Source organism: Sminthopsis crassicaudata, chromosome 4 (genome assembly GCF_048593235.1).
Source record: "Sminthopsis crassicaudata isolate SCR6 chromosome 4, ASM4859323v1, whole genome shotgun sequence".
Classification (NCBI taxonomy): Eukaryota; Metazoa; Chordata; class Mammalia; order Dasyuromorphia; family Dasyuridae; genus Sminthopsis; species Sminthopsis crassicaudata.
The window spans coordinates 890,412-917,725 of NC_133620.1; the positions used below are offsets into that span (position 1 = coordinate 890,412).

At 37.6% G+C, this 27,314-nt stretch overlaps 1 protein-coding gene across 1 annotated transcript in view; it reads right to left on the reverse strand.

Annotated features, from left to right (window-relative positions):
* Positions 1 to 27,314, reverse strand: part of NEGR1 (neuronal growth regulator 1) — a 1,167,619-nt gene that overhangs the window by 229,402 nt on the left and 910,903 nt on the right. Inside the window, exon 5 of the mRNA XM_074265586.1 lies at positions 26,795 to 26,915. Within this exon, the coding sequence (XP_074121687.1) occupies positions 26,795 to 26,915 (121 nt within the window). The remainder of the gene's footprint in view (positions 1 to 26,794; positions 26,916 to 27,314) is intronic.

Below are 27,314 nucleotides of genomic sequence, written 5' to 3' on the forward strand. Positions count from 1 at the left end.
TAAGGAAAACTGCCCTAATACCTTAGAATCAGGGGGTAAGCTAGAAATTGAAAGAATCCACAGCTCACTTTCTGAAAAATATCCCCAGTGAAAACTCCGAGGAATATGATAGCCAAATTTTAGAGCTCCCAGATCAAGAAGAAAATATTGCAAACAACCAGAAAGAAACAATTTAGATATCAGGACAAGACAAGATTTAGCAATTTCTCCTTTAAAGGATTAGAGTGTTTTGAAAAGGATATTCCAAAGAGGAAAGAAGCTACAATTACAACAAAGAATTACCTATCCAGAAAAACTAAGTATAATCCTTCAAGGGGAAAAAAAAAACACAGTTATTCAGTGACATAAAGAACTTTCAAATATTCCTGATGAAAAGACCAGAGCTGAATGGAAATTTTGACTTTCAAATATGGGACTCAAGAGAAACATAAAATAGCAGACAGGAAAGAAAAATAACAAAAGACTCAATAAAGTTAAACTTTATATTTTTACATGGGAAGGTGATACTTGTAGTGCTTAAGAACTTTCTCATTATTAGGACAGTTAGATGGAGTATGCATAATCAGAGGCACAGGTATGCATTAAACATGATGGGATGATAGCTAAAAAATTTAAAGTAAGGGGTAAAAAAGAGAAGTTCAGTAGAAGGGGAAATGGAGAGGTGGAGTGGGATAAAATATCTTGCATAGAAGAGGCACAAAGTATGATGAATACAGAAATATGTTCAGAAGAACTAATACATATTTAACCTATATTGGAATTCTTGTTGTCTAGAGAAGGGGGATAGAGAAGGGAAAAAAAAATAAGAGTACAAGGTTTTGCAAAAGTGAATGTTGAAAACTATTTGGAAAAATAAAATATGATTTAAAAATAGAAGAAGAGCAAAATAGTTTTTACAGTAGAAGAGAAAATGGTGAAGGTGGGTTGTAGTGGTATAATGCTTGAATTTTACTTTCATCAGAATTGGCTTAAAGAGAAAATAAGATACACACTCAGTTGGTTATAGAAATGTATCTTATTCTATAGGATACTAGGAGAATAACAAAGGGTAGTGATGGAAGGGAGGGCAGTTTTGAGGAGGTGGTGGTGAGAAGCAAAATATTTTTGAGGGTGGACAGAGTGAGAAACAGTAGACTAATCAGGAAGAGAAAAGATGGAAGATAATACAGTTAATATTTGTAACTTAAAAAAAAATTTGAAGCAAGTTTCTTAGAGAAAGGACTCATTTCTCAAATATATAGGAAACTGAGTTAAATTTATAAAAATAAGAGCCATTTCCCAAAATTGATAAAAGGTCAAAGGACATGAATACAAAATTCCAGATGAAGTAATCAAAGATACTTATATCTATGGAAAATGATTTTTGATAACTATTGATTAGAAAAAGGAAAATTAAAACAATTTTGAGATACTGTCTCATATCTATCAGATTGGCCAAAATGAGAACGAAAGAAAATGACTTTTTCCCTTTTTGTCTGATTTTTCTTGCATAATAAAGCAAATATGGAAATAAGTTTAAAAGAATTGTACATATTTAATCTATATCAGATTACTTGCTTTCTTGGGAAGGGCAGGAGAAAAAAATTGGAAGACTTTGTGTTCCAAATTCTTCCAAAAGTGATTGCTAAAACTATATTTACATATCTTTAGAAAAATAAAATGCTATTGAGAAGAATAAAGACAAATGTTGAAGAGAATGTGGGAAATTTAGGACATTCATATACTACCGGTAGAGTGGTAAACTGACTCAACCATTCCATAGAGCAGTTTGGAACTATCTGTAAAGGGGTGTAAAACCATGCATATCCTTTGACCTAACAACACCACTACTAGGTCTATCCCAAAGAGATAAAAACAAAGAGGTAAATGAACTGTATGTACAAAAATATTTATAGCAGCTATTTTTGTGGTGGCAAAGAATTGGAAATTGAGGGAATGTCCATCAATTGTTGAATGGCTACACAGATTGTGGTATATGATTGTCATGGAATGCTATCGTACGATAAGAAATGATGAACCGAATTGTTCTAGAAAAACCTGGGAAGATTTACATGAACTGACACAGAGACAATAGCAGCTTGAGATCACTACATGCAATAGCAGATATTGCACAATGTTTAATTGTGAATGACAGCTATTATCAGCAATGCAATGATTTAAGACAACTCTGAAGGATTTATGCTAATGGATGCTATATCCAATGATTTAAGACAACTCTGAAGGACTTATGCTAATGGATGCTATATCCAATGATTTAAGACAACTCTGAAGGACTTATGCTAATGGATGCTATCCATTGTTGCAAGAAGAATTGATATAGTCTGGATGCAGTTTAATGCATATTTATAAAAACAAACCTTTATTTCTCTTGTTTTTTGTAGGGAGTTTGTTTTCTTTCATGACATAACAATGTTTTGCATGACTTGCACATGTATCACCTCTATCAAATTGCTTGCCTTTTCAATAAGAGGGAAGGGGGGATTTTTTTTAAGTGCTAAAAGGTTTTACATGTAATTATGAAAAATAAAATATTTTTGAATTGAGTGGGGAAAATGTATCTGGAAATTCTGACAAATATTTAATTATACCTGTACTAAATCTATCTATCTATCTATCTATCTATCTATCTATCTATCTATCTATCTATCTACATATCTATCTATATCTATCTATCTATCTATCTATCTATCTATCTATCTATATACATATCTATATATCTATATCTATCTATCTATATACATATCTATATATCTATATCTATCTATATATATACATATCTATCTATATCTATCTATCTATCTATATACATATCTATATATCTATATCTATCTATCTATCTATATACATATCTATATATCTATATCTATCTATCTATCTACATATATATGTAGATAGATAGATAGATAGATAGATAGATAGATAGATATAGATATAGATATATAAATATATAGAAAGAAAGCATATCTAAAGATGGATCCTTACTCTGGTGTCTCTCATCCTGTGTCTCCAGGCATCTTGCTTTGGGGATCCAGCACTTGGGCTTTTCTGGTTCCTCACTTTATAACCATAAGGCTGTAATGCCATAGGCTTGGGCATTTTTCTCTCTCTTTCCTGCCCAATTATAACTTCCCTCTAATGTGGGATTCTTAACTGGGAACTTTAAAAAAAAAAAAAAAACATAACTAGATTTCAATGAAATTGGTTTCTTTCTAGACAGAAAGGTTGTACACTAGATAGATGGAGTTGGAGTAAGGAAACCTGAGTTCAATTCAAACCTCAGACTTGTATTAGATATAAAACTTTTGATAAGTCATTTAACCTCCTCAGAGCATAATGGGAGACTGTCCATCATGACACGTCCACATCAAAGAAAGTTCTGGGCTGTTTGAGAGAAGCAGAATTGCAGTAGCCCAAAAGAATTGTGGGATGCACAAATTTAGAGCCATCTCCACCTCAGATGTTCACATGGACTATTTATGCCTGACCGGTGGTGGGGCACTCCAAATTCGTATCGGTCTGGTCGGCCAAAGTCAGACATGCTGTACCTTGATTCAACATGGTGATGTTAACTCAGTCCTCTTGGGGAATAAAGGATAACAACCAACCTTCTCAGCCTCAGTTTCTCATTTATAAAATAGGGGTAATATTTCCCATCTCCCCTGATTGTTGTGAGGATAAAACGAAATGATATTCATAAAGCACTTTGAAAATGTAAAATATTATGTAAATGTTGATTATAAAATAAAAATAGCTATTGTTATCTTCTTCATTTAAAATCATTATTCTGCGAAGGTCCCCATAGATTTCACTAGACTGTTGTTAAATGTTAAAGATTCTGAAATGATTAAGAACCTCATTCTTGTTCCTATTCACTTTAGGTCTTGTTCCCTGCTAGGTAACATCAGTGGAATGAAAAGATTTTTAATCCAATAAATTCATCTATTCATCTGTACCAAAATGTCAACTGATTCATGTGTTACAGTGATTTGTGGTAATATCTTGTCTTTCCTTATTGATCATAAGATCCTCTAGGACAGAGATCTCTCGATTTATCATTCCAGCCCATGGTAGTTAGCACAATGTCTCCTCCATGGGAGACTTGCAATGAATGTTTAGAATGAATAAAAGCATATCTGGGTGAGTGACAGAAGGGAGAATAGAGAAGAATGGAGAGAGTGATGAGGATGTTAGCTCCACATGAGAAGAATTTCCCTAGTTCATCTCCTCCCTTGGAGACAAAGGATTAGGAGTTACGAGTCACTGAGCATTTCTTATGTAGCTTTATGTACCAGGCACCATAGCAAATGCTGGAGATATCAATGAAGCAAAATCAGTCCTGGCTCTTGAGGAGATCATAGAGAAATACCCAACAACTCTGTACACACAAGATAAATACAGGGACGATGGCGGCTCATCTCAGAGGGAAGGACTGAAGAAGCCACCTAGGTGCCCAATCTCTCCCATGCTTGATTTGAAATACTGAGTTTTACCCATGTAGACACATAGAATAGGAAAAGCCTATGGGACTTTGCCCCTCCCTGGGCCTCAGCTTCCTCCTCTGTACAATGGGAGACAGAACTGGAATCTCTGAGATTGCTTCCAGATCCAGAGCAAAGACCGGCGTTCTCATGAAGAATTTGGAGGCTAGCTTGTGCAGGAAGGAATCTTCCCCAAACAGAAAAATAAGGGACATTAGGGAGGAGTTAGAAAGAAATGAAATTACGCTTGATGTCATTGGGGAAAAAAGAAAACAACAACAATGACAACAACAGTGAAACAAACAGCCAAATCAATCGCCCCTTTATGTAGAGCCATTCACTGGGATGGGTTCCATCAAAGGGGATTACATTCCTCCGGGACACTAGGGGGTGCCATAGTGCCCTGGCTTTCTGAGTTCAATTCCTGCCTCTGACACTTACCAACTCTGTGACCCTGGGCAAATCACTTTGCCCTGTTTGCCTCAGTTTCCTCATCTGTCAAAGGAGATGGAGAAGAAAATGGCAGAGGACTTCAGTGTCTTTGCCAAGAAAACGCCAAAAAGGGTCACAAGGACTTGGATGCAACAGAATCAGCTGATCAGTAGCCCCAGATACTTAGCAGCTGTGACTCTCACTTAAAGTTTTTCAGCCTCAATATCCTCATTTATAAGATTTTAAAATATCTTAACATAAACATGTCAAAAATAGCATCTCACTCACCAAGCTCTTAAGAGGATCTAATGAAGGAGCAGCATGAGGAAAATCAGTTAGACAAGAACAACAACATCATAAAGATAAAGAAATCTTAGAACTGTAAGAAGCATGATTATAAAGGATTAATTCTATTATTTTAGAGGATTAATGGGGAAACATCCTATTCCAACTCATGACAGAGATATAAAAGATTTAGAGTACAAAATGAAATGTATTTTTATATACAGTCAGTAGGAGATTTCTTTTGTTTTCCTTTTTTTTTTTTTTTTGCATGATTGTACATATTTTTTCCCAAGGAATTACTTCTTCTTTTCTCTATCTTTAACCTATTCCTTTCAACAAATTATCTTGCAAGTTTTCCATTCATTCTCTCTCTCTCTCTCTCTCTCTCTCTCTCTCTCTCTCTCTCTCTCTCTCTCTCTCTCTCTCTTCCTCCTTCCCTCCCTCATTTTTTTTCTTCCCTCTCTCTCCCTCCCTCATTTTTTCTTCCCTCCCTTCCTCCCTCATTTTTTTCTTCCCTCTCGCTCCCTCCCTCATTTTTTTCTTCCCTCTCGCTCCCTCCCTCATTTTTTGCTTTTCTCTCTCTCCCTCCCTCATTTTTTTCTTCTCTCTTTCTTGGTCTCAGTCTCTTTCTGTCTCTCTCTGTCTTTCTATCCCTTCAATTAGTTCCAAGAAATCTCAAAATATCTGAATAAAAAACTGAAGAAAACATAAAATTATCTGGATCTCTCTCTCTCTCCCTTTCTCCCTCCCTCATTCTTTGCCTCTTCCCATCTCTTCCAATAGGGTGTTTGTTATAAGGAGATGAATTAGGCTTCTGTTATTCTCATTTTATTAATGCTTAAATTTGAAAGATGGGAATGCTCCGAGTGTGGATTGCTGTATTGCATTCAGGCTGAATTCTACTGGACTGAAAGCTCAATTGTTCTATGGTGTATTTAAAGACTACTCAAGGACTGAGCCTAATATCTCTATATTTGTCATATGAAAACAAAACACATCAATGAAAACTTATTTTGAAAAAAAAAGATCAAGTGGAGTATCGTGTGAAATGCTTTGAAACCTTAAAGTACTTATAAATATTGTTACAGTGTGCTGTCAGAATTAGCTGGGATAATTTGTATAAATTGCTTCGTAACATTTTGAGAATTACATAAATGAGCCTGGGGGGAGCACTTGGGGATGGAATTACAGACAGGATACTTTGGAGCAGATCCTGTCTTGGTCACAATACTTTTATGTTATTGTTCAGTTACTTTCCAGTCATATCTGACTTCTTTTTGCCACATTTTAGGTTTTCTTGGCAGAGATAACGGAGTGCTTTGTCACTTCCTTCTCCAGCTCATGTTACAGCTGTGGAAACTGGGGCCAATCAGAGTAAAGTGACTTGCCCAGGGTCATATAGCTAGGAAGTATCTGAGGAGAGATTTGAACTCAGAAGATAGGTCTGCTAGACTCTAGATCTGGGCGCTGCCCAAGGCTACATGGCTATTGGCCAGTCTTCTGATGTCCATGACCTTCATCTGGCATCATCTCATAGGAGATGGAAAGCTTCTTTCAAACCCTGGAAGATCTGGTGTCTAGGCTGGCTGCTGACCCAAAGTAGCTGGTGATCCTGTGATGAAGAGCCTGGTCTCCACTGGCTGGGGCTCTCCATCATGGAGCTCCCAAAATTCTGGTCCAGGGTCTGCTCCTCCCCAAGCTGGAGTGAGGTTTCTAGCTGAGTCAGCTACACAAATGAGATCCCAGCCATATTCCAAGTCTCAAACCTGTCCTTGTGCAGAGTTTTACTTCTGTAGACAACCTTGATTTTCTCAGTGTAGACATGCACATTATGGCTGGGAATCACAGAGGCTGGGAGAGCAGGTGCTGAGATGTAGCACAATTCTTAGTGGAAGTGGTCCACTGGGACCTAAGGGGCAGGGAAAGGGCAGATGGGAATGCTCACCCTGGGTGTGCCCTATGAACATTTATGGTTTGTAGCTGGTCTTAGAAGTTGGTGTGGCCAGAGAAACACATCACCCACCTGCCAATCTCCCCCCCTAGGTGACCTGCCAACACATGGTACCTGCAGGTTTCCTGTGCAAGGGGTAGTCTCACTGAGGGAGGAGAGGTATCCGATGATGTGATTCTTTGGCCTTAACATTTCCTAAAATCCACTCCTCATTGCTGTCTTAGCATCCCCAAAACATAGCACAGCCTTGGCACACAGTAGGAAGATAATTAATGTGGACTGATTGATTAGAATAGGACGGAGACATGGCAATGGGCACTTATGGGGATTCCGAGCAGCTGAAATATATTGCAAGATCATTTTCTTTGGAGACTAAATATTTATGCAAAAAAAAATTTAATGGAAAAATATTATTTTAAAAAAGGCACAGGAGGCGGAGCCAAGATGGCGGAGAGGAAACACACGACTCAGTGAACGTCCTCACTCCCTCACAACCAATTAGATAAATTAAGTCTCAAAATTAGCTCAGGACTGATAGATACCACAAGGACTGGAAGCACGACTTACCAGCTGAAGAGAATCTGGAGTTTCAACAGGAAAGGTCAGTTCTCAGGGGAGGAATAAGAAAGACCAGCACAGACGGTGGGGTAGGGGCACACTGCGCCCATTGCGCTGGGAGGGGCTCTGGGATCAGAGAAGCCACTGAGGTAAAGGAATCTGGCACAGGCTGTTAGCTCTTCTCTGCTAATTATTTAGCAGTTCAGAAGAGAAAGCCAAAATATTTTAAAACTCAGATTAGATTTTCCCCTATCCTGGGGGTGACTCAGGCACAGATCTCGGCACCAGGGGGTGTGGCCTCAGCTACCTCCTGAGAATAGTTAAGAGACTGACAAGTGGGTGGATACGGCCCAAGGCAACACACACTGCCTAGCTTAGCTGGAGGGAGTGGAACTCAGCTCCAGGAAGTCCCAGAGAAGCGGAACCTTTGAACTAGGGACCGCGGTTTCTGGCAGACACTTCCAGTTTGAGCACAGGGGCTTCTTACGTCACCTGCTGCAGATATCCACTCCCCACCCGGACACATAGGCTGAGCTTCTTGCTGTCTTCACTATTCTACGCCCTCAAAGCACAGCAGTGCTAATCACCTCTGAGGCACTTCCAGGGAGGGGGTGGGGAACTCTCTCCCAGAGCTCTCTCTTAGCGCGGGCGCAGGGGCCACTGCATCCATCCGGTCTGGGAGGAAGCTGGTAAAGAAGTAAATAATTTCCTACCCCAGGGACAGACCCCAAAACATTTTTTCTAAGTATGAGCAAAAAAGCTAGAAAAACCATAGATTCCTTCTATACAGAGAAAGAGCGGGTGTCCAACCCCGAGGAAGTTGACAGCAGAGAATCAGATAACAACCTAAAGGGGAACGATTCCTGCCCCCCATCACATAACTCTCTCCTAGAAGAAGCTCTTAAGAAATTGAGGGAGATCGAAGAAAAATGGGGAAAGGAAAGAGAAGTTATGATAGAGAATAACAATGTCCTGAAATTGGAGTTGGAAAAAATAAAGAATTCACAGGAGATGCAGGGAAACAAAATTAGTGAATTAGAAAAGGTTAAAAAAACACAGGAAAGTAGGATTTCTGAATTGGAAAAGATAAAAAAGTCTCAAGAAAATAGAATTTCTGAATTGGAAAAAGAAAATAATTCTCAAAAAAAAAAAATTAGGGAAATGGAAAAAAACTCAATAGAGCAAAATAATTCATTTAAAAACGAAATTGGGCATTTACAAAAAGAACTAAAAACTGTGAAAGAAGAAAATAACTCCTTAAAAGTCAGGATGGAACAAATAGAAATGAATGATTCACAGAGAACCCAAGAATCAGTCAAACAAAACAAAAAAAATGAGAAGCTGGAGAACAACGTCAAATACTTACTGGGAAAATCTATAGACCTGGAAAATAGATCTAGGAGAGATAATCTGCGGATTATTGGACTTCCAGAAAACTATGACCAAAAAAAGAGCCTAGATTCTATTTTACAGGAAATTATCAAAGAGAACTGTCCAGAGATAATAGAAACAGAAGGGAAAGTAGATGTGGAAAGAATTCATCGAACTCCTTCTGAAATAGACCCTAAAAAAAGAACACCACGGAATATTGTGGCTAAGCTGCAGAATTACCACACAAAGGAGAAAATCCTGCAAGCAGCTAGAAAAAAACAATTTAAATACCAAGGTGCCACAATAAGGGTCACCCAAGATCTGGCTGCCTCCACATTAAAAGATAGAAGGGCCTGGAACCTGATATTCCGAAAGGCAAAAGATCAAGGACTGCAACCAAGAATGAACTACCCAGCTAAGTTTAGCATCTTTTTCCATGGAAGAAGATGGTCATTCAATGAAACAGAGGAATTCTATATGTTTCTAAGAAAAAAACCAGACTTAAACAAAAAATTTGATCTACATCCACAAGACTGAAGAGAAACAGAAAAAGGTAAACAGAACCCTTGAGAACTGTAACTCTGTTGTGGGTATATAAAAAATACTCAAGGATAATTTGATTTTACTGATATAAAAGAAAAAAAGGGGGGTGTGGTAAAGGGAAGGAGGTCGGTTCAGAAAAAGGGGAAGGAGTGATAAAAAGAGGGAAACTACATCCCAGGAAGAGACATAGAAAATACACCATATCTGAGGGAACTTAGTGAGGGGGAGAATCATTGTGTGAATCTTACTCTCATCAGAAGAGGCTCAAAGAGTAAATAATTAACATATTTGTTTTTCAGAGAATTTTCTCTCACCTCATTAAAAGGGGGGAGAGGAAAAGGGGAAAGGAAAAGGAGAATAAGTGAAGGGACTTGGAGGGAGGGGGGAGGGATCCTAAAAAAAAAAAAAAAAAAAAAAAAAAAAAAGAGGGAGGGTTGCGCGTCACAAGGGGGGTCTGTAAATCAAATATCGGGGAGGGGGATCAGGGGGGTCAAGGGAAAAAAGTATAATCTGGGGATAATACGATGGCAGGAAATACAGAATTAGTAATTTTAACTGTAAATGTAAATGGGATGAACGATCCCATCAAACGGAGACGGATAGCAGATTGGATCAAAAAGCAGAACCCTACAATATGTTGTCTACAGGAAACACACTTAAAGCAGGGAGATACATACAGAGTAAAGGTAAAAGGTTGGAACAGAGCTTATTATGCTTCAGGTAAAGCCAAAAAAGCAGGGGTAGCTATCCTTATCTCAGATCAAGCAAAAGCAGAAGTAGATCTCGTTAAAAAAGATAAGGAAGGAAACTATATCCTGCTGAAAGGTAGCATAAATAATGAAGCCATATCAATACTAAACATATATGCACCAAGTGGTATAGCATCTAACTTTCTAAAGGAAAAGTTAAGAGAACTGCAAGAAGAAATAGACAGTAAAACTATAATAGTGGGAGATCTCAACCTTGCACTCTCAGATTTAGACAAATCAAACCACAAAACAAACAAGAAAGAAATTAAAAAAGTAAATAGAACATTAGAAAAACTAGGTATGATAGACCTTTGGAGAAAACTGAATGGCAATAGGAAGGAATATACTTTCTTCTCAGCAGTTCATGGATCCTATACAAAAATTGACCATATATTAGGACATAAAGATCTCAAAATTAAATGTAGGAAGGCAGAAATAATAAATGCCTTCTTCTCAGATCACAATGCAATAAAAGCTACATTCAGTAAAAAGTTAGGGGTAAATAGACCAAAAAGTAATTGGAAACTGAATAATCTCATCTTAAAGAATGACTGGGTGAAAGAGCAAATTATAGAAACAATTAACAATTTCACCCAAGATAATGATAATGATGAGACATCATATCAAAATCTTTGGGATGCAGCTAAAGCAGTAATAAGGGGAAATTTTATATCTTTAGAGGCTTATTTGAAGAAAATTGAGAAAGAGAAGATTAACGAATTGGGCTTACAACTTAAAAGGCTAGAAAAAGACCAAATTATAAACCCCCAACCAAAAATTAAACTCGAAATACAAAAATTAAAAGGAGAAATCAATAAAATTGAAAGTAAAAAAACTATTGAATTAATAAATAAAACCAAGAGTTGGTTTTATGAAAAAGCCAATAAAATAGATAAACCTTTGGTAAATTTGATCAAAAAAAAGAAAGAGGAAAATCAAATTGATAGTCTTACAAATGAAAAGGGGGATCTTTCCACCAATGAAGAGGAAATTAGAGAAATAATAAGGAGTTACTTTGCCCAACTTTATGCCAATAAATTTGATAACTTAAGTGAAATGGATGACTTTCTCCAAAAATATAGGCTCCCTAGATTAACAGAGGAGGAGATAAATTGCTTAAATAGTCCCATTTCAGAAAAAGAAATAGAACAAGCTATTAATCAACTCCCCAGGAAAAAACCCCCAGGGCCAGATGGATTCACATGTGAATTCTACCAAACATTTAAAGAACAATTAGCCCCAATGTTATATAAATTATTTGAAAAAATAGGGGATGAAGGAGTCCTACCAAACTCCTTTTATGACACAGACATGGTACTGATACCTAAACCTGGTAGATCAAAAACTGAGAAAGAAAATTATAGACCAATCTCCTTAATGAATATTGATGCTAAAATCTTAAATAAGATATTAGCAAAAAGACTTCAGAAAATCATCTCCAAGATAATACACTATGATCAAGTAGGATTTATTCCAGGAATGCAGGGCTGGTTTAATATTAGGAAAACTATTAATATAATTGACCATATTAATAATCAAATTAATAAGAACCATATGATCATCTCAATAGATGCAGAAAAAGCATTTGACAAAATCCAACATCCATTCCTACTAAAAACTCTTGAGAGTATAGGAATAAATGGATTATTCCTTAGAATAATCAGGAGTATATATTTAAGACCGTCAGTAAGCATAATATGCAATAGAAATAAACTGCAACCTTTCCCAGTAAGATCAGGAGTGAAACAAGGTTGCCCACTATCACCATTACTATTCAATATAGTACTAGAAACGCTAGCCTCGGCAATAAGAGCCGAGAAAGAGATTCAAGGAATTAGAGTAGGAAATGAGGAAATCAAACTATCACTTTTTGCAGATGACATGATGGTATACTTAGAGAACCCCAAAGACTCTGCTAAAAAGCTACTAGAAATAATTCAAAATTTCAGCAAAGTGGCAGGATACAAAATAAATCCACATAAATCCTCGGCATTTTTATATATCACTAACAAAATGCAACAGCAAGAGATACAAAGAGAAATTCCATTCCAAACAAATGTTGAGAGTATAAAATATTTGGGAATCCATCTACCAAAGAAAAGTCAGGAATTATATGAGAAAAATTACAAAACACTTGCCACAAAAATAAAATCAGATTTAAATAATTGGAAAGACATTCAGTGCTCTTGGATAGGCCGAGCGAATATAATAAAGATGACAATACTCCCCAAACTAATCTATTTATTTAGTGCTATACCAATCAGACTCCCAAGAAACTATTTTAATGACCTAGAAAAAATAACAACAAAATTCATATGGAAGAATAAAAGGTCAAGAATTGCAAGGGAACTAATGAAAAAAAACTCAGAGGAAGGTGGTCTAAGTGTACCTGATCTAAAGCTATATTATATAGCAGCAGTCACCAAAACCATTTGGTATTGGCTACGAAATAGACCAGTAGATCAGTGGAACAGATTAGATACAAAGGACAAAAAAGGGTACATCTATAGCAATCTAATCTTTGACAAACCCAAAGATTCCAACATTAGGGATAAAAATTCATTATTCGGAAAAAACTGTTGGGAAAACTGGAAATTAGTATGGCAGAAATTAGATATGGATCCACACTTAACACCATATACCAAGATAAGATCAAAATGGGTCCATGATTTAGGCATAAAGAGGGAGATAATAAATAGATTAGAGGAACAGAGGATAATCTACCTCTCAGACTTGTGGAGGAGGAAGGAATTTATGACCAGAGGAGAACTAGAGATCATTATTGATCACAAAATAGAAGATTTTGATTACATCAAACTAAAAAGTTTCTGTACAAATAATACTAATGCAAACAAGATTAGAAGGGAAGTAACAAATTGGGAAAATATTTTTAAAAACAAAGGTTCTGACAAAGGTCTCATTTCCAAAATATATAGAGAACTGACCCTAATTTATAAGAAACCGAACCATTCTCCAATTGATAAATGGTCAAAGGATATGAACAGACAATTCTCAGAGGAAGAAATTGAAACTATATCCACTCACATGAAAGAGTGTTCCAAATCACTACTGATCAGAGAAATGCAAATTAAGACCACTCTGAGATACCACTACACACCTGTCAGATTGGCTAAGATGACAGGAACAAATAATGACAAATGTTGGAGGGGATGTGGGGAAACTGGGACACTAATACATTGCTGGTGGAGTTGTGAAAGAATCCAGCCATTCTGGAGAGCAATCTGGAATTATGCCCAAAAAGTTATCAAACTGTGCATACCCTTTGACCCAGCAGCGCTACTACTGGGATTATATCCCAAAGAAATACTAAAGAGCAGAAAGAGACATATATGTGCCAAAATGTTTGTGGCAGCTCTTTTTGTTGTAGCTAGAAACTGGAGGATGAATGGATGTCCATCAGTTGGAGAATGGTTGGGTAAATTGTGGTATATGAAGGTTATGGAATATTATTGCTCGGTAAGAAATGACCAGCAGGAGGAATACAGAGAGGCCTGGAGAGACTTAAATCAACTGATGCTGAGTGAAATGAGCAGAACCAGAAGATCACTGTACACTTCAACAACAATACTGTATGAGGATGTATTCTGATGGAAGTGGAAATCTTCAACATAAAAAGATCCAACTCACTTCCAGTTGATCAATGATGGACAGAGGTAGCTGCACCCAGAGAAGAAACACTGGGAGGGGAATGAAAATTGTTAGCACTAATATCTGTCTGCCCAGGTTGCATGTACCTTCGGATTCTAATGTTTATTGTGCAACAAGAAAATGATATTCGCACACATGTATTGTACCTAGACTATATTGTAACACATGTAAAATGTATGGTATTGCCTGTCGTCGGGGGGAGGGAATAGAGGGAGGGGGGGTAAATTGGAAAAATGAATACAAGGGATAATATTATAAAATATATATATATAATAAAAAAAAAAAATAAAAAAAATAAAAAAAATAAAAAAAAAAAAAAGGCACAGCACACAGCACAGCCATGTCGCACGGTAGGTAGATGTTTAATTAATGCTGATTAGTTGAGTAAGTTATGCCACAGTTCTCTTTCATTATCCTGACTCAGTTTCCCTAATGATCCTGACCCAGTCCTGACTCAGTTTCTCTGCATCAGTTTATAATTATCAGCTTAAAGCTCCCCTCCCTCTTTATCAGAATATTTCATAAAGATAAAAGATTTTATGTTTTAGAATATCAGAATGCCTCTCCCCATTCCAAGCTATCTGAATGTCAAGATGACCCTTCCCATGTCCCAAGTTCCTTCCCGTATTATATCATCTCATCTCCAGTGGCTCACCCCACCCTGTCAGAGTCCAGTGCCCACTCTCAGCCCCCTGACTCTTCCCCTGCCTCAGTCTACCCCCTGAGTCTGAGCCATGTGTATGTAAGTCATTAAGAACTCACATTGCTTGCTAGATTCTTGGAGACAATAGTCTCATTCAGCCCTGGGACCAAACCATGGATCCATTTGGTCCCAGTAAATCTCTCCCATTTAATAAATTATTAAATGCTCTCTAATCTCTATCTTGCCTCAGTTTCTCCAACATTATAAGTAGAATGGGATAGATACATAGCAATGGATACTTTTGGAGATTCCAAGCAATGTTCTGGGAAATTTTTTTGTTAAATTGTTTTATATGTTAATATGTTAAATTGATTGAAATAGATTACTTTTAAAAAGCCATTTAAACATTGAGATCTCCATCAATTCTGAAGGGGTACAGAGTGTGTGTGTGTGTGTGTGTGTGTGTGTGTGTGTGTGTGTGTGTGTGAAGGGAGGTAAAGAGTATACATATTTTTTATCTTTTTTTCCATTAGGATTTTCAAAATTTATTGATATGCTAATATTAATATTCTAATTATTTTTCACATTTGTGACATCTTTTGTTACAGAGAGTTAAATTGACTCTGGGAGAGAGTAAAGGAATAGAAGAGAAGGAGGCAGAGGAAAAAGCATGGGGAAGGAAGAAGAAGAAGGGGGAACTAAAATGTGAGAAGGAGGGATAGGAGCAGTGGGAGGAGTGAGGAGGGAGGGAGTAAAAGAGAGTCTTTAGGAAAAATGAGAGGGAAATAGACTGTGGGAGAACAATTCTTCATTAAAACAGAACACAAAGCATGGGGATAATTGGCCCTTTGCCCAAAACCAGGCAGAGCAAGGAAAGCATTGTTTTCAAAGCTGGGAGCAGTTCTATTCATCACAAGTAATCAGAAGTTGCATCTTCCTGGGCCCCAGGCTTGGATGTCGACAAAGACACTGATATCCACCCAAGCAGGCACATTCTAGCTAGCTCTGATCTAAAAGCAGGTTGGTGATTGCATTTTTTCACACAGAAATAGAAACCCTACATTTTTACACTAGTTATTCCGGCATCAGCATAGCATATTCCAAGTTACTTTATATTTGAGAGCCCAATTCTCTAAGGAAATTGTCGGTTCTCTTACAGCGGGTTGCCATTTTGTATTTTAAAAGGTTGTATTTGCTGAGAGGTGCTGTGATATCCTAGTACCTTATAAAATGAGAATTGTTACTTTCCCCAGGAGAATTACTATTGTCATTTTGTCTTTCTGGAAGCTTAAAATCTCAGCTTTAGAAGAACCCAACCCAATCTAGTCCAATGGCCCCCTCAGTTCAAGAATTCCCATTCTAATATCTGGATGCTGAAAATATCCAGTGATGGGGGACCTTGCAAGGCAGCCCATGCCATCTGGGGAAGTGGCTACTCCTTAGGTACTTCAGGCCAGTTCAGGAGAAATATGGCTCAACAATCCATCATTGATTTAACATACATTGAAGTGCCCGTTCTGGGGAACATAATCTTAATGAGACAAGAGGATTTGAAGGTCAGACCCAAAATAGACCCTAAGTTCAAGTCTCTTGTTATCTAAAGGGAGGAAAAATGTTGAGCCTTGAAAAAAAAAACATTATAACTACTCCCCCCTTCCAGGAAGGGACTGGAAACTTGAGTTTAAAAAGAGCCCAGGAAAAACCTTGGAGCTCTGACCACCTTTACAAATCATTGTCATCAACTACAGGTGCGTTACCAAAGAGAATTACTCCTCCTTTTGAGTATTGCCCCTCGCCTTGCTGTCTCTTGCCCTCTGCCTTCTTATCTTGGCCCCTATCCTGTCAGAATTAAGTTATGATCCTTTCCTGGAATTATGGCTCTTCCATCTTCCTCTTCCCCCTTCTCTGCCTTTGTTTCCCCTATGAGATTGTATACTCAGATTATGTATTCTGTTTACAAACCTAACTTAGTTAAAACCCTATATAGGTTCCCTGCCTTGGTTTCTCTGCAGTGAATGCTTTGGATAAGAGTCCCATCCAATCACCTAACTTAGACTCCACATTAAAAATTAAAACCCAATCTCTACCTTGTCTTAGCTTCTCTGGTATTATAAAGACAGGTATAATAGAGAGTGCAAAAGAGATGAAATTTGGGCAAAGGAAAGGGGCAAGGTGGACTGAGAGACTCGGTCAGAGGCTCAGGCAAAACTGGAGAGAGAACATTGTCCCTGAGTTAGACCTGGAAGTAAGGGAGAGATTTAAACAGAGGAAGGTTAGGGTGGAATCCAAGCCCAAAGGTCATCCTTGGAGACCAGGTTAGAGAGGCTAAACAATAATAACAATAAAAGGGAGAGTCCTGCAGGTTTGCCAAGATACATGCACATGGATATTCTCTCTCTCTGTCTCTCTCTAACTCTCTCTGTCTCTCTGTCTCTCTGTCTTTCTCTCACTCTCTCTCTCTCACTCTCTCTCTGTCTCAGTCTCTGTCTCTCTGTCTCTCTCTTTCTCTCTCTCTCTCTGTCTCTGTCTCTCTCTAACTCTCTGTCTCTCTGTCTCTGTCTCTCTCTGTGTCTCTCTCTAACTCTCTGTCTCTCTAACTCTCTCTGTCTCTCTCTGTCTCTCTGTCTCTGTCTCTCTCTCTAACTCTCTGTCTCTCTAACTCTCTCTGTCTCTCTCTGTCTCTCTGTCTCTGTCTCTCTGTCTCTCTGTCTCTCTCTCTCTCTCTCTTTCTCTCTCTCTCTCTCTCTCTCTCTCTCTCTCTCTCTCTCTCTCTCACACACACACACACACACACACACACACACACACACACACACACACACACACACACACACACACACACTTGACCCTAACAACAAACCTAGGATGTAGATGTTAGTATTATCCCATTTTAGAGATGATGAAGGTTCTAAATGGATTGTCCACAGCCACATGGCCAAATGTTTGAGATATTACTTGAATTTTCCTACCCCAGGATCCAATACTCTGTGTCACCCAGCTGCCAGGGGACAGAACAGAAACCAACTGGACTTGAATGGAGAGTGACAGAATAACATTTAAAAAGTTGGGAAAAACAAACAAATAAATAAAAAGCATTCTGGAGCAGATGGCTGCTGAAAGCCTCAACTGTCAGGCTTGGAAGTTTAGCCTTCTATTACTACTCAGAATGGCTGGTGAGTTTATCACACTGGAAAACTTCCAAAGCACCTCCCTACACAGTCTCATTTGAGTCTCTCAACTACCTTATGACACAGGTACCACCATCCTTCATCTAGAGGATCTCTTTCAAATCAGTTGATCAAATCAGTGATCAGTTGCTATATTTTTATTAAATCTTTTTATTTTTATTAGACCACTCTAGTGGTCTAATAAATAATCCTATAATACTAATATATAATACATGTTAATAAATAATCTAATAATAAGAATCTTTGGAGGTTCCTCTCTTCTGGAAAGGTAAATTCCATTTTGTCTTCATCCTTCATCCTTCACGGGGCACATAGAACTGAAGTCAACCCTCTAAATGGAGATGGAACTTGACAGAGCTGCTGCTCATGATGACTTCTTTGGAAGCCATTAAAATTGATTGAACTTCCTGGAAACTAAACACTCACTGTCCTCTTCTTCTCTTTGTTCTCTCCTCCATTGTAATGTTCTCTTTCTCTAAATTGTGATCATTCTCTGGGAGCAGATCTCCTGGGGAGCTTCTGGAGGCAGCCTTCACTTCAGTTCACTTCAATAATCCCAAATGCAGCCAGGAGTTAAAGTCCAACTCCTTTATTGTCTCTTCCAAAACCTTATCTCCTTCACTTGGGGCTCAGCAAGGTTTCTGGAGGCTTCCTCTCTCCTTGGTTCCCAAGAGTTCTTGCCCCAATGTCTTCAGGCAGCACAAAGGAGAAAGTTGGAATGACTCTCGACTCCTCCTCCCAGAGAGTGGGCTTGTGGGTACTCCCTGGGCTTGTGGGAGCTCCTTAAAAGTATGCTTTCTTAAAGGTGTGAATCTTGTGGAATTCTAGTAAGGACATTACTGAACTGGAGAACTGTTAAGTACCATGCTACATTAGATAATTATTGTCTCTATTCATTCCAGTGACTTAGCACCTTGTAAGAATTCTAACACTCCATACCTCTGGTTGGCCAGCTGTAAAATGTCCAGCATCCTAGAGTTATGTTGTTATCTTTTAAAAAATAGTTTGGGTCTTTCACGTGCCTCCTTATTTCATTTCATCTAATTTGTTTGTGTGTCATTGCTCCAAATGGACAAGGACTATTTGTTAAAAACTATTCCATTCTATTTGTTCACCCTCCCTGTCTTATTTCAACTGCAAATTTGATAAGCATTTCATGTGTTTCTTCATCCAAACAAATTGGAAAGGATAAAGACTTTATTTATTTATTTATTTTTTAGTTAGAAACAGCTTACTTTATTTTGGATAAAGACTTTAAATAGTTACTGCCAAAGACCTGATGGAAGGGATCATTCACAGCCATTCAAAATCATACCCCTGAAGGCATCCAGGCTCCTTGTGGGTTTTGGTGTCTGGGCATCCAGGATTTATTCTACATTCTACATTCCCTAATACAAATCCATCTTTTCTAATCTCATCCTGATCACCTGATCTCCACAGTCAGGTTTGTTTTCTTTTTTGATTAATCATTTTTATTAATCAATGGCTTGGTTTATACTTCCCAAGCCTCTTATGCCTTGCCCATTTTTTGGCAAATGAGCTTCCCTGTTACTTAACAGAGAGTATCAAAGGCAATTCTCTCGAAGTCCCTGAACACTGCTTTTCCATACTTCAAAACCTTCTGCAATATTACCCATCATTTCTTTTTTGTTCCAGTGACTGAGGAAAAAGGTGGTCCTTCTCCACTGCTGTGCTCCACAACAAACTGCATTGAAATGTTTAACTTTTGGAGGAAAAAAATGAACACATGATACATTTTTTTAGGTTTCCTATGAATTACTAGCACCAATTTCCAAATTATGGTAATTGCTACAAAGTTTTGGCAGATTTTGGAAATTTGAAGATTAAGATTAAATACAAACATTCTTCCTTTCCTAGGGCATGATAGAAATATTAGCCTACAAACAGACCTAAAACTACTTTGAAATGATTCAACAAAATTTAATTGGTTAAGTAAAGCATTTCTGCGTGGATTTGATATAGTGGTACATGATAATATGATTGAAAATAAAATGAGATGGACTTAAGTGATCAATAAAAGTAAAATTAAAAAAAAAAATAAAATAAAAGAGAAAGATTTCACCAAGTCAAGCTATAGAAGGTATAGGAGTAGAAAAGTTAAAGGAAAGTACAGAATTTTGGATGAGCATGGGAGCAAAAGGTAAAGTGGAGGGGAAAGTTTGAAGTTGTGAAAGTGGTTTGAGTAGGATTGATTGTATTGAAATAACAATGATTAATGATTTTTTAGAAAAAAATGCCTTCTTAATAAGTGCTGAATGTCTTCTCTTGTACCTTCCTTTCCCAATCAATTTGATAACAACAACCCCAAAAAAATCCAGAGACTTTGATTAGTTCTAGGAACTCACTACTTTCTCTTCATCCTATTTTATAAGACATTTAGGAGACATCCGATTTATTCTTTTGAACAAATAGCTATTCCTTACATTGGTGTCCAGTCCCCTTTCTGCTCTTCTTTGACTTTTTCTTTATTTACACAGAAAAAGTCTCAGGGAAAGGTAAGACATGTGTTTTATCCATATCTTGAAGTATCAACAGAATTAGTTTGGGGCAGCTGGCAACACACTGGATAGAGTGCTGAGTCTGGAGTCAGGAAGACTCATCTTGTTGAGGTAGATTTTTTGTTTTGTTTTGTTTTGTCATATTTATGACCACAGTATACTTGTTTCCCATTATGAGTTTAAATCCCCCAGTTTATAGCCCAAGTTTACTCAAATTGATTTGAGGCAAGTATCAGAGATGAGGATGATACTGTTGATAATAGAAGATTATTTAAGATCAAATGGGTGCTTTACCATAAATCTATGGTTAGAATCAACTATGGAATTATTAAAATCTATGTAGTGGCCTCTATTGTTTCCAGTCTGACTTATTTTCTGTCTAGTATTAATTAGGCTGTTGGGAAAATCTCATTAATTAGGGCAAAAGTCTGAATACAGAATTTCCCTTTTAACACATAATCTCCTTACAATATGACTAAAGAGTATAATTTTTCAAGGCTCTTTTTTCTTTTTTTCTTAGGGAGAATAATAGAAAAAAATACATATTTGCCAATTGGAAAAAAAATAAAAAATAATCCTCAGTAAAGAAAATCATCAGCTACCCAGATACCCTCTATGAGAATATTCCAGATGCTCTCAAGCATCTTTTCTCACCTTTCCTATGACACAAGTTGGCCCCGTTCATCTACTCCAAGTCTTTTTTTTTTTTTTTTTTCCCTGAGGCTGGGGTTAAGTGACTTGCCCAGGGTCACACAGCTAGGAAGTGTTAAGTGTCTGAGACCAGATTTGAACTTGGGTCCTCCTGAATTCAAGGCTGGTGCTCTATCCACTGCGCCACCTAGCTGCCCCTCTACTCCAAGTCTTAAGGAAAAAGGTGAAATTACTAATGTTAAGAAAAAAAAAAAAGAAGGAAAATGAAAAAAAAAATTCCTGATTTGTGCATAAATTCTCACTTCTCTTTTCAATGGTAATTGCCTAAGAGAAGACTTGCATTTCACAAGGATGTTTGCATTTCAGGCCTAAGAAAGAAGGCTCAATCAACATTTTCCCTTAGAATTATAATTACCCCAAAAATGATTTTCCTAAACAAACACCAATTACTTTTGGAAAGAGAAGAGTAAATTTAAACACAATTCTTGAAACTCTTCTGGGTGTTCAGATACTGAGCTGACAGATTATTGCAAAGGACTCTTAGGAGCCTGGCTGAGAAGGAAAAATACTGTAGATGAGCTTCAAGGGAGATATGTATAAAGAAATACATTTAGCAGAAAAATAAATCAAGCTGTGATTTTAGGATGATTATCTATAAACTGCCAGTTACTATACAGAGAAGAGGCCTTGTGGTTATTGGAGATTCACATGAAAACCAAAACAAAACAAAACAAGAAACCCCAAATTCTGAGCATCTTCACCAAAAAGAATTATCTCTGGAGTAGAAAAGGATTGAACAAAAATGATGAATAGGGACTTGATGCTCAGGATAAGGAGAGCCCACTTTCCTCCTTGCCTAAGGAAAAGTTTAAAGTGTATTTTTAAGAGCTAAGTGTGGTATGTTGACTTGGCATAACAGATTCCATTTAATTTTGTATTCTACGTTTTTGTTAGGTATGTCTCCTGCATGTACTTGGGTACCAGTTCATAATGAATGGCTGGATGTCTTCTTTCCTCTTCTAATTGCAACTAAAATTTAATTGCTACAAAAGAAGGATTTCATGGGCCCAAGGACATAGAGTCTCCTTCTTTATCTGGTTTCACAAGTGATACATGGTCCCCTTTGATTTAGTTCAACTAGCTGTCCTAAGGACACGTTCTTTCTATTTTCCGTAACTAATGCTTTACGTTCCTCTTAACAAGCATACACTTTTTCTTTGTATAACTAGGTCTCTAATGAGTGGGCATTTTTTTTTCTTTCTTTGTCTTATGTAATATATAAATATTACCAGCCTAATTGTAAGTCTAGTGGTAGATTGTGTCTCATTCTAAGCGAAGAAGCCACGGCAATTTGGTCTCTCACTTGGGCTGCCTTATTGGCCATGGCTGGGCAGACAAACCCAAAGGAAAACCATCCAACAGGGATAAGGATTACTACGTGACTATAGATATTATGCTAAAAACTTTCCAAATATTATTTTATACATTTTGGAAAATCCAACAAGAAGCAGATGAATTATACTTAGTACACCAGTAGACTTAGTATGCTTAGACCAGATGAAATATACTCTTGGTTCCTGAAAGAATGGACAGATGAGATTCTTGAGGCACCATGGCGAATGTTGATGATCAGAAGAGGAATGAAGAAGGGCAAATACCTTGATTGTCAAAGAACCAAGAAAATAGCAGTTTTCCAACTCTAGGTCTGTCAGTTTTCCTCAATTTGTGGTAAATTCCAGAGTATATAAGTATACAGTTAGTCAACTTTTAGATAAAAAATTGTAAGTGACAAAGAATTAGAATTGTTTCAATGAACATTGATGGATTGCTTCATAAGGAGCAGGTCACTCAAAGTTATTTCTTTTCTATTTTTCATTTTTAAAAGACTTCTAGCTCAATGAAATATTATCAATGTTGTTCAGTTATTTTTTAGTCATGTCTGACTCTTTCTGACTCCATTTGAGGGTTTTCTTAGCAAAGGCCCTGGAGCAGTTTTCCATTTCCTTCTCTAGTTCTTTTTATGGATCAGGAAACTAAATTTAACAGAGGGAAGGGACTTGCCTAGGGTCACAGTTAATAAGGATCTAAGGTAAGCTTTGAACTCTTAAGAATGAATCTTCCTGATCCCAGGGCCAGCATTCTCTCCACTGTACCACTGAGCTGCCCTATTATAACTAGACTTTGCTAGATTGTCTAGCAAGTAATAAAGTGTTCCTTGTTATTCTTTTGGAAAAAATGGAAATGGAATGGATTTAGAATTGGTCACATGGCCAAACTTGAAATAGTCATTAATATTTAGATGTGAAATCTGAAAGGATTACTCCAGTGAAGGACTCCAGGGAGATGTCAAGATTTTTTGCTCCTCATTCCATTTTCTAACGTGTTAACACTTCTTTTCAACTTTAGGCTACTCTAAATTTGACAAATATGCCATCCATGCCTTTATTAAAAACACCGATTTTTTTAAAAGTCCAATTGTATAAGGTTAGGCATATTGTGGAGGGAATTGGTTTTCATGAAAGAGTTGAGTGGATGGTCTGAAGATTCTCTGAACATCTAAAAATGAGGTAAAAGAGGCTTGATTGGCCAAGCAAACACAGCAAACGTACCCTACTCCTACTTCATTATTACAGCACTCTAGGCTTTGAGATTGAATCAGTAAATCAGACATATGAAGTAAATATGAACCTTTATTGAATCACTGTATCAATCAAAGACTTTATACTAGGTGCATTGATTGATTTAGAAATCCTGAAATCCACTGAATGAAATGAAATGAGGACATAAAGGAAATAGGTTGCTATTGGCTGGGGAAATTCAGTCATGCCCTATAGTTGAGGTATCAAATAGAATTTTGGAACTTGGGAATTCAGGATCTGTCAGCAGAGAAGAAGAGATGGCAATCTCAGGAGCTGAGCAGGATTGACAGGAAAAGGTCCACAGACAGATGGAGTCATGAAATGGAGGACTGAGTGTCTCAAAGGAAAATGAGATTGAGAAAGACCATTGATCTCCTAAGTGCTTGGGAGTGGCAGACTTAGGTTAAAGTCACTAGTTGTACTAAACTTTTCAAGGACCAGGAGGAATGCCAAATTAACCCAAATTCCCTATTGGGCACATCCAAGTGCCTATCTTAAAAGATTTCCTAAAAGAAAAACTGTGCTTGATTCTTTAATCCAATTTAATCTAATCACTGGATCCAATCATTTTAATTCAGTCACTAACATGGATTTTGCCTCCACCTCCCAAAAGTTAAGGGTCATATAGAAATCAATGCAAATTTAAAGGTAGGGGGAGAGCCAAACCACTACTTTCTAAGTGGGGACTCTTGAGTAACTGTAAATTTATTCCTAAATTTTCATTTAATATAAAGTCTCCATAGTAGTAGAAGTTGGATTCTACTGAACCTAAGAGGACATTGTATTGCACCTAGGCTAAAAGTGAGATTTTTTTCTTGTAACAGATGCAGCTTATTACATTTGCAGAGAGGAAGTTAGGGAAAAAAGGCAATTGTCATGCATCTCCAGTCATCAGCACCCTCCACAGTGAGACCTGCATCCACTGGGATTATACTATAAACCCTGGAATAGAGACAAGAAGTGGAGAAGGGCAAGAGAAAAGGTCCATGATTATTGAAGGAGATTGATTTAAGCCTAGTAGTACTAAAGCCCATTAGTGGTGGTAATAAATGCTCCATTCTCCTGAAATCCTTTAATTGTTGTTGCAAACATGATCTTTCCTTTTGCTATGACAATTAAATTCCCTGGCAATCATAGAAAGGATGACATGGATTCCCTACATCTTCAGCAATATGTGGATTCACTTTGGGGCAGGTGGGGTTATGTCTCATTGTTGGAAGAAAGAGGATAAAGAAGATGGATTCTTAAAACAATAATGGGGAGAATACCGTGTCCCATCATTTCATATTCTATCCATTCATTCCCTGTATGCCATTCCAGTTATAATGATCTATTTACTCTTCCTTTTTCTTGCTGTTCTATCCTCAGCCTTTGAATAGCTGTTCCCCTTTACTACTTTGCTAGGGATGCAAAAAGTGAGGATAGAATATAGATAAACTATTAAATGGATGGGGATTGAAGGGGGTTTTAGGAGAGCTAGAGTCAAGAAAAGCACTTGAAGAATGTAACAGGCACTGAAGTTTGGTTAAAACTTACCTTCTTCCTTCCCCAAAGTCTCCTTTCTTATCACTTTCCTACCTCCACACCATTGTTCATGTCTGTTTCCTACTGAAATGACTGTGTCTTAAGTTGTCTCTGCTTATGTGTATACTTGCTGTATCAAACTACCAGGGCATCCCCCTTGTTCCAAGTAAAATGTTAACTGCTTGGGAGTAAAGATAGTTTTATTTGTGTCTTTGTCATCTCTAGCACCCAGTAGAGTATCTGAATATAGGAAGCATTCTATGACGATCCGATGGTTCAAAATAACTTTGAGTATCCTTCCAAAATATCTCCTGGTTCCACTGTCAATGGCAGATTTGTGAACAAGATGGCCTATGGGAATCTCCATAGGGAAAATTATTCCTTCATCATTTGCTCCTTTCCCTATAATGCCTGACAGTAGTTACCTCTTAAATGGTTGTAGAGATGAGCATTAAACACTGTATTCTCATCTTGTAACCCAGAGATAGAACTTTCTTGTATGGGATTCTCTGAAACACTTCTACTGTATATCTTCCCTTTTTTCTAGCAAAATAGCCTTTCCTTCTTTTCTACTCCATCTTTTCCAAGCACGCCATAGTGTTTGAAGATTTGGTAAAAATGAATGAATGAATGAATGAATGAATGAATGAATGAAAAACAACAAAAAGGCATCCAAGGAGGGCATGAATAGTGTGCTGCTTGCAGAGTACCCAGACATCATCATCACCATCACTCTCATGATTGACATTCAGAAGCACTTTGCAATTTGCAGTGTTTGACATACTTAGTTTTATTTAAACCGGACAACACTCATGGGAGATAGGTGCTATTATCACCATTTTACAGATGGAAAAGTTGAAACATTGTCCAAATTTCTTCAGCTGCTCTTATACTGACTTGAGAAACAGACAGACAGATAGATAGATAGATATGGAAAGGGAGAGAGCAAGAGAGAAGAGAGAGAGAGAGAGAGACAGAGAGAGAGAGAGAGAGAGAGAGAGAGAGAGAGAGAGAGAGAGACAGAGACAGAGAGACAGAGAGAGAGAGAGAGAGAGAGAGAGAGAGAGAGAGAGAGAGAGAGACAGAGACAGAGAGACAGAGAGAGAGAGAGAGAGAGAGAGAGAGAGAGAGAGAGAGAGAGAGAGAGAGAGAGAGAGAACAGAGAGGGAAAACAGAGAGAAAAAATAGAGAGAGAGAGACAGAGAGAGACAGATAGAGAGAGACAGAGAGAGACTTTAAAAATGATTGACTATATCAGGGTTCACAATGTCTTAGTTACTAGCACATCTCATCTGTGCAGACTCACATCTGTGAGTATTTGAGAGAGTATATAAGACTATAGGTTCAGAAATGAGGTAAAAAAATATGACAATCATTTCCATGTCCTAGAAACCAAACTGGACAGTTCCTTTGGGTAGAATTGGCTCCTCAGTCTCCCCCATGGGGCCCAGGTCATATTACAACAACGCGCCTAGAAAAGAACTACAGACCAATTTAAGAGACCGCTTGGTGACTCGTTAACACAAACACATCAGCTCCTCATTCTCAGATCTCAAAGAAGCCAAAACCCAAACCCCAAAGATCAAGCACTTACTTCTTTTCTCCTTTGTACCACTCGAAGGCCGGAGGAGGCACACCCGCACCTTCGCATCTGATCAATCCGCTGCGTCCAGGGGCCACTGTGCCGGATTTAATTTCCTGAATTGTGGGGGCAACTGGGGGGAGAAAAGTATTTGTAAGCAACAAAATCAACTGCAGAAATATCGCATGTATATATTTTTATTCTTTCTATATTCAAAGTAATCTTACACCTGATAGGCTAATACATCACATTTTCTGTGTTTTATGTTGCTAATACAAAACCAGTCATTTTCAGCCGCATTTTTCAAGTTGAACAGCAAATAGATGTTTCCTGGGAGTGCAGTGTAAAGGTAATCCATTTTCCTCTCTGTGTTGAGAAGTGAGATGGGGGGCGGGAGGGGGGAGGATGGAGAGGGTGTGAGGAGCGTACCAGACAAACACTTTATAATGTGTCTTTCCTCTTAAGGAAAAAAAAATGTTATTCTAAAAATGTGTGAATGCCATGAACACTACTAATAAAACAAGGGGGAGGT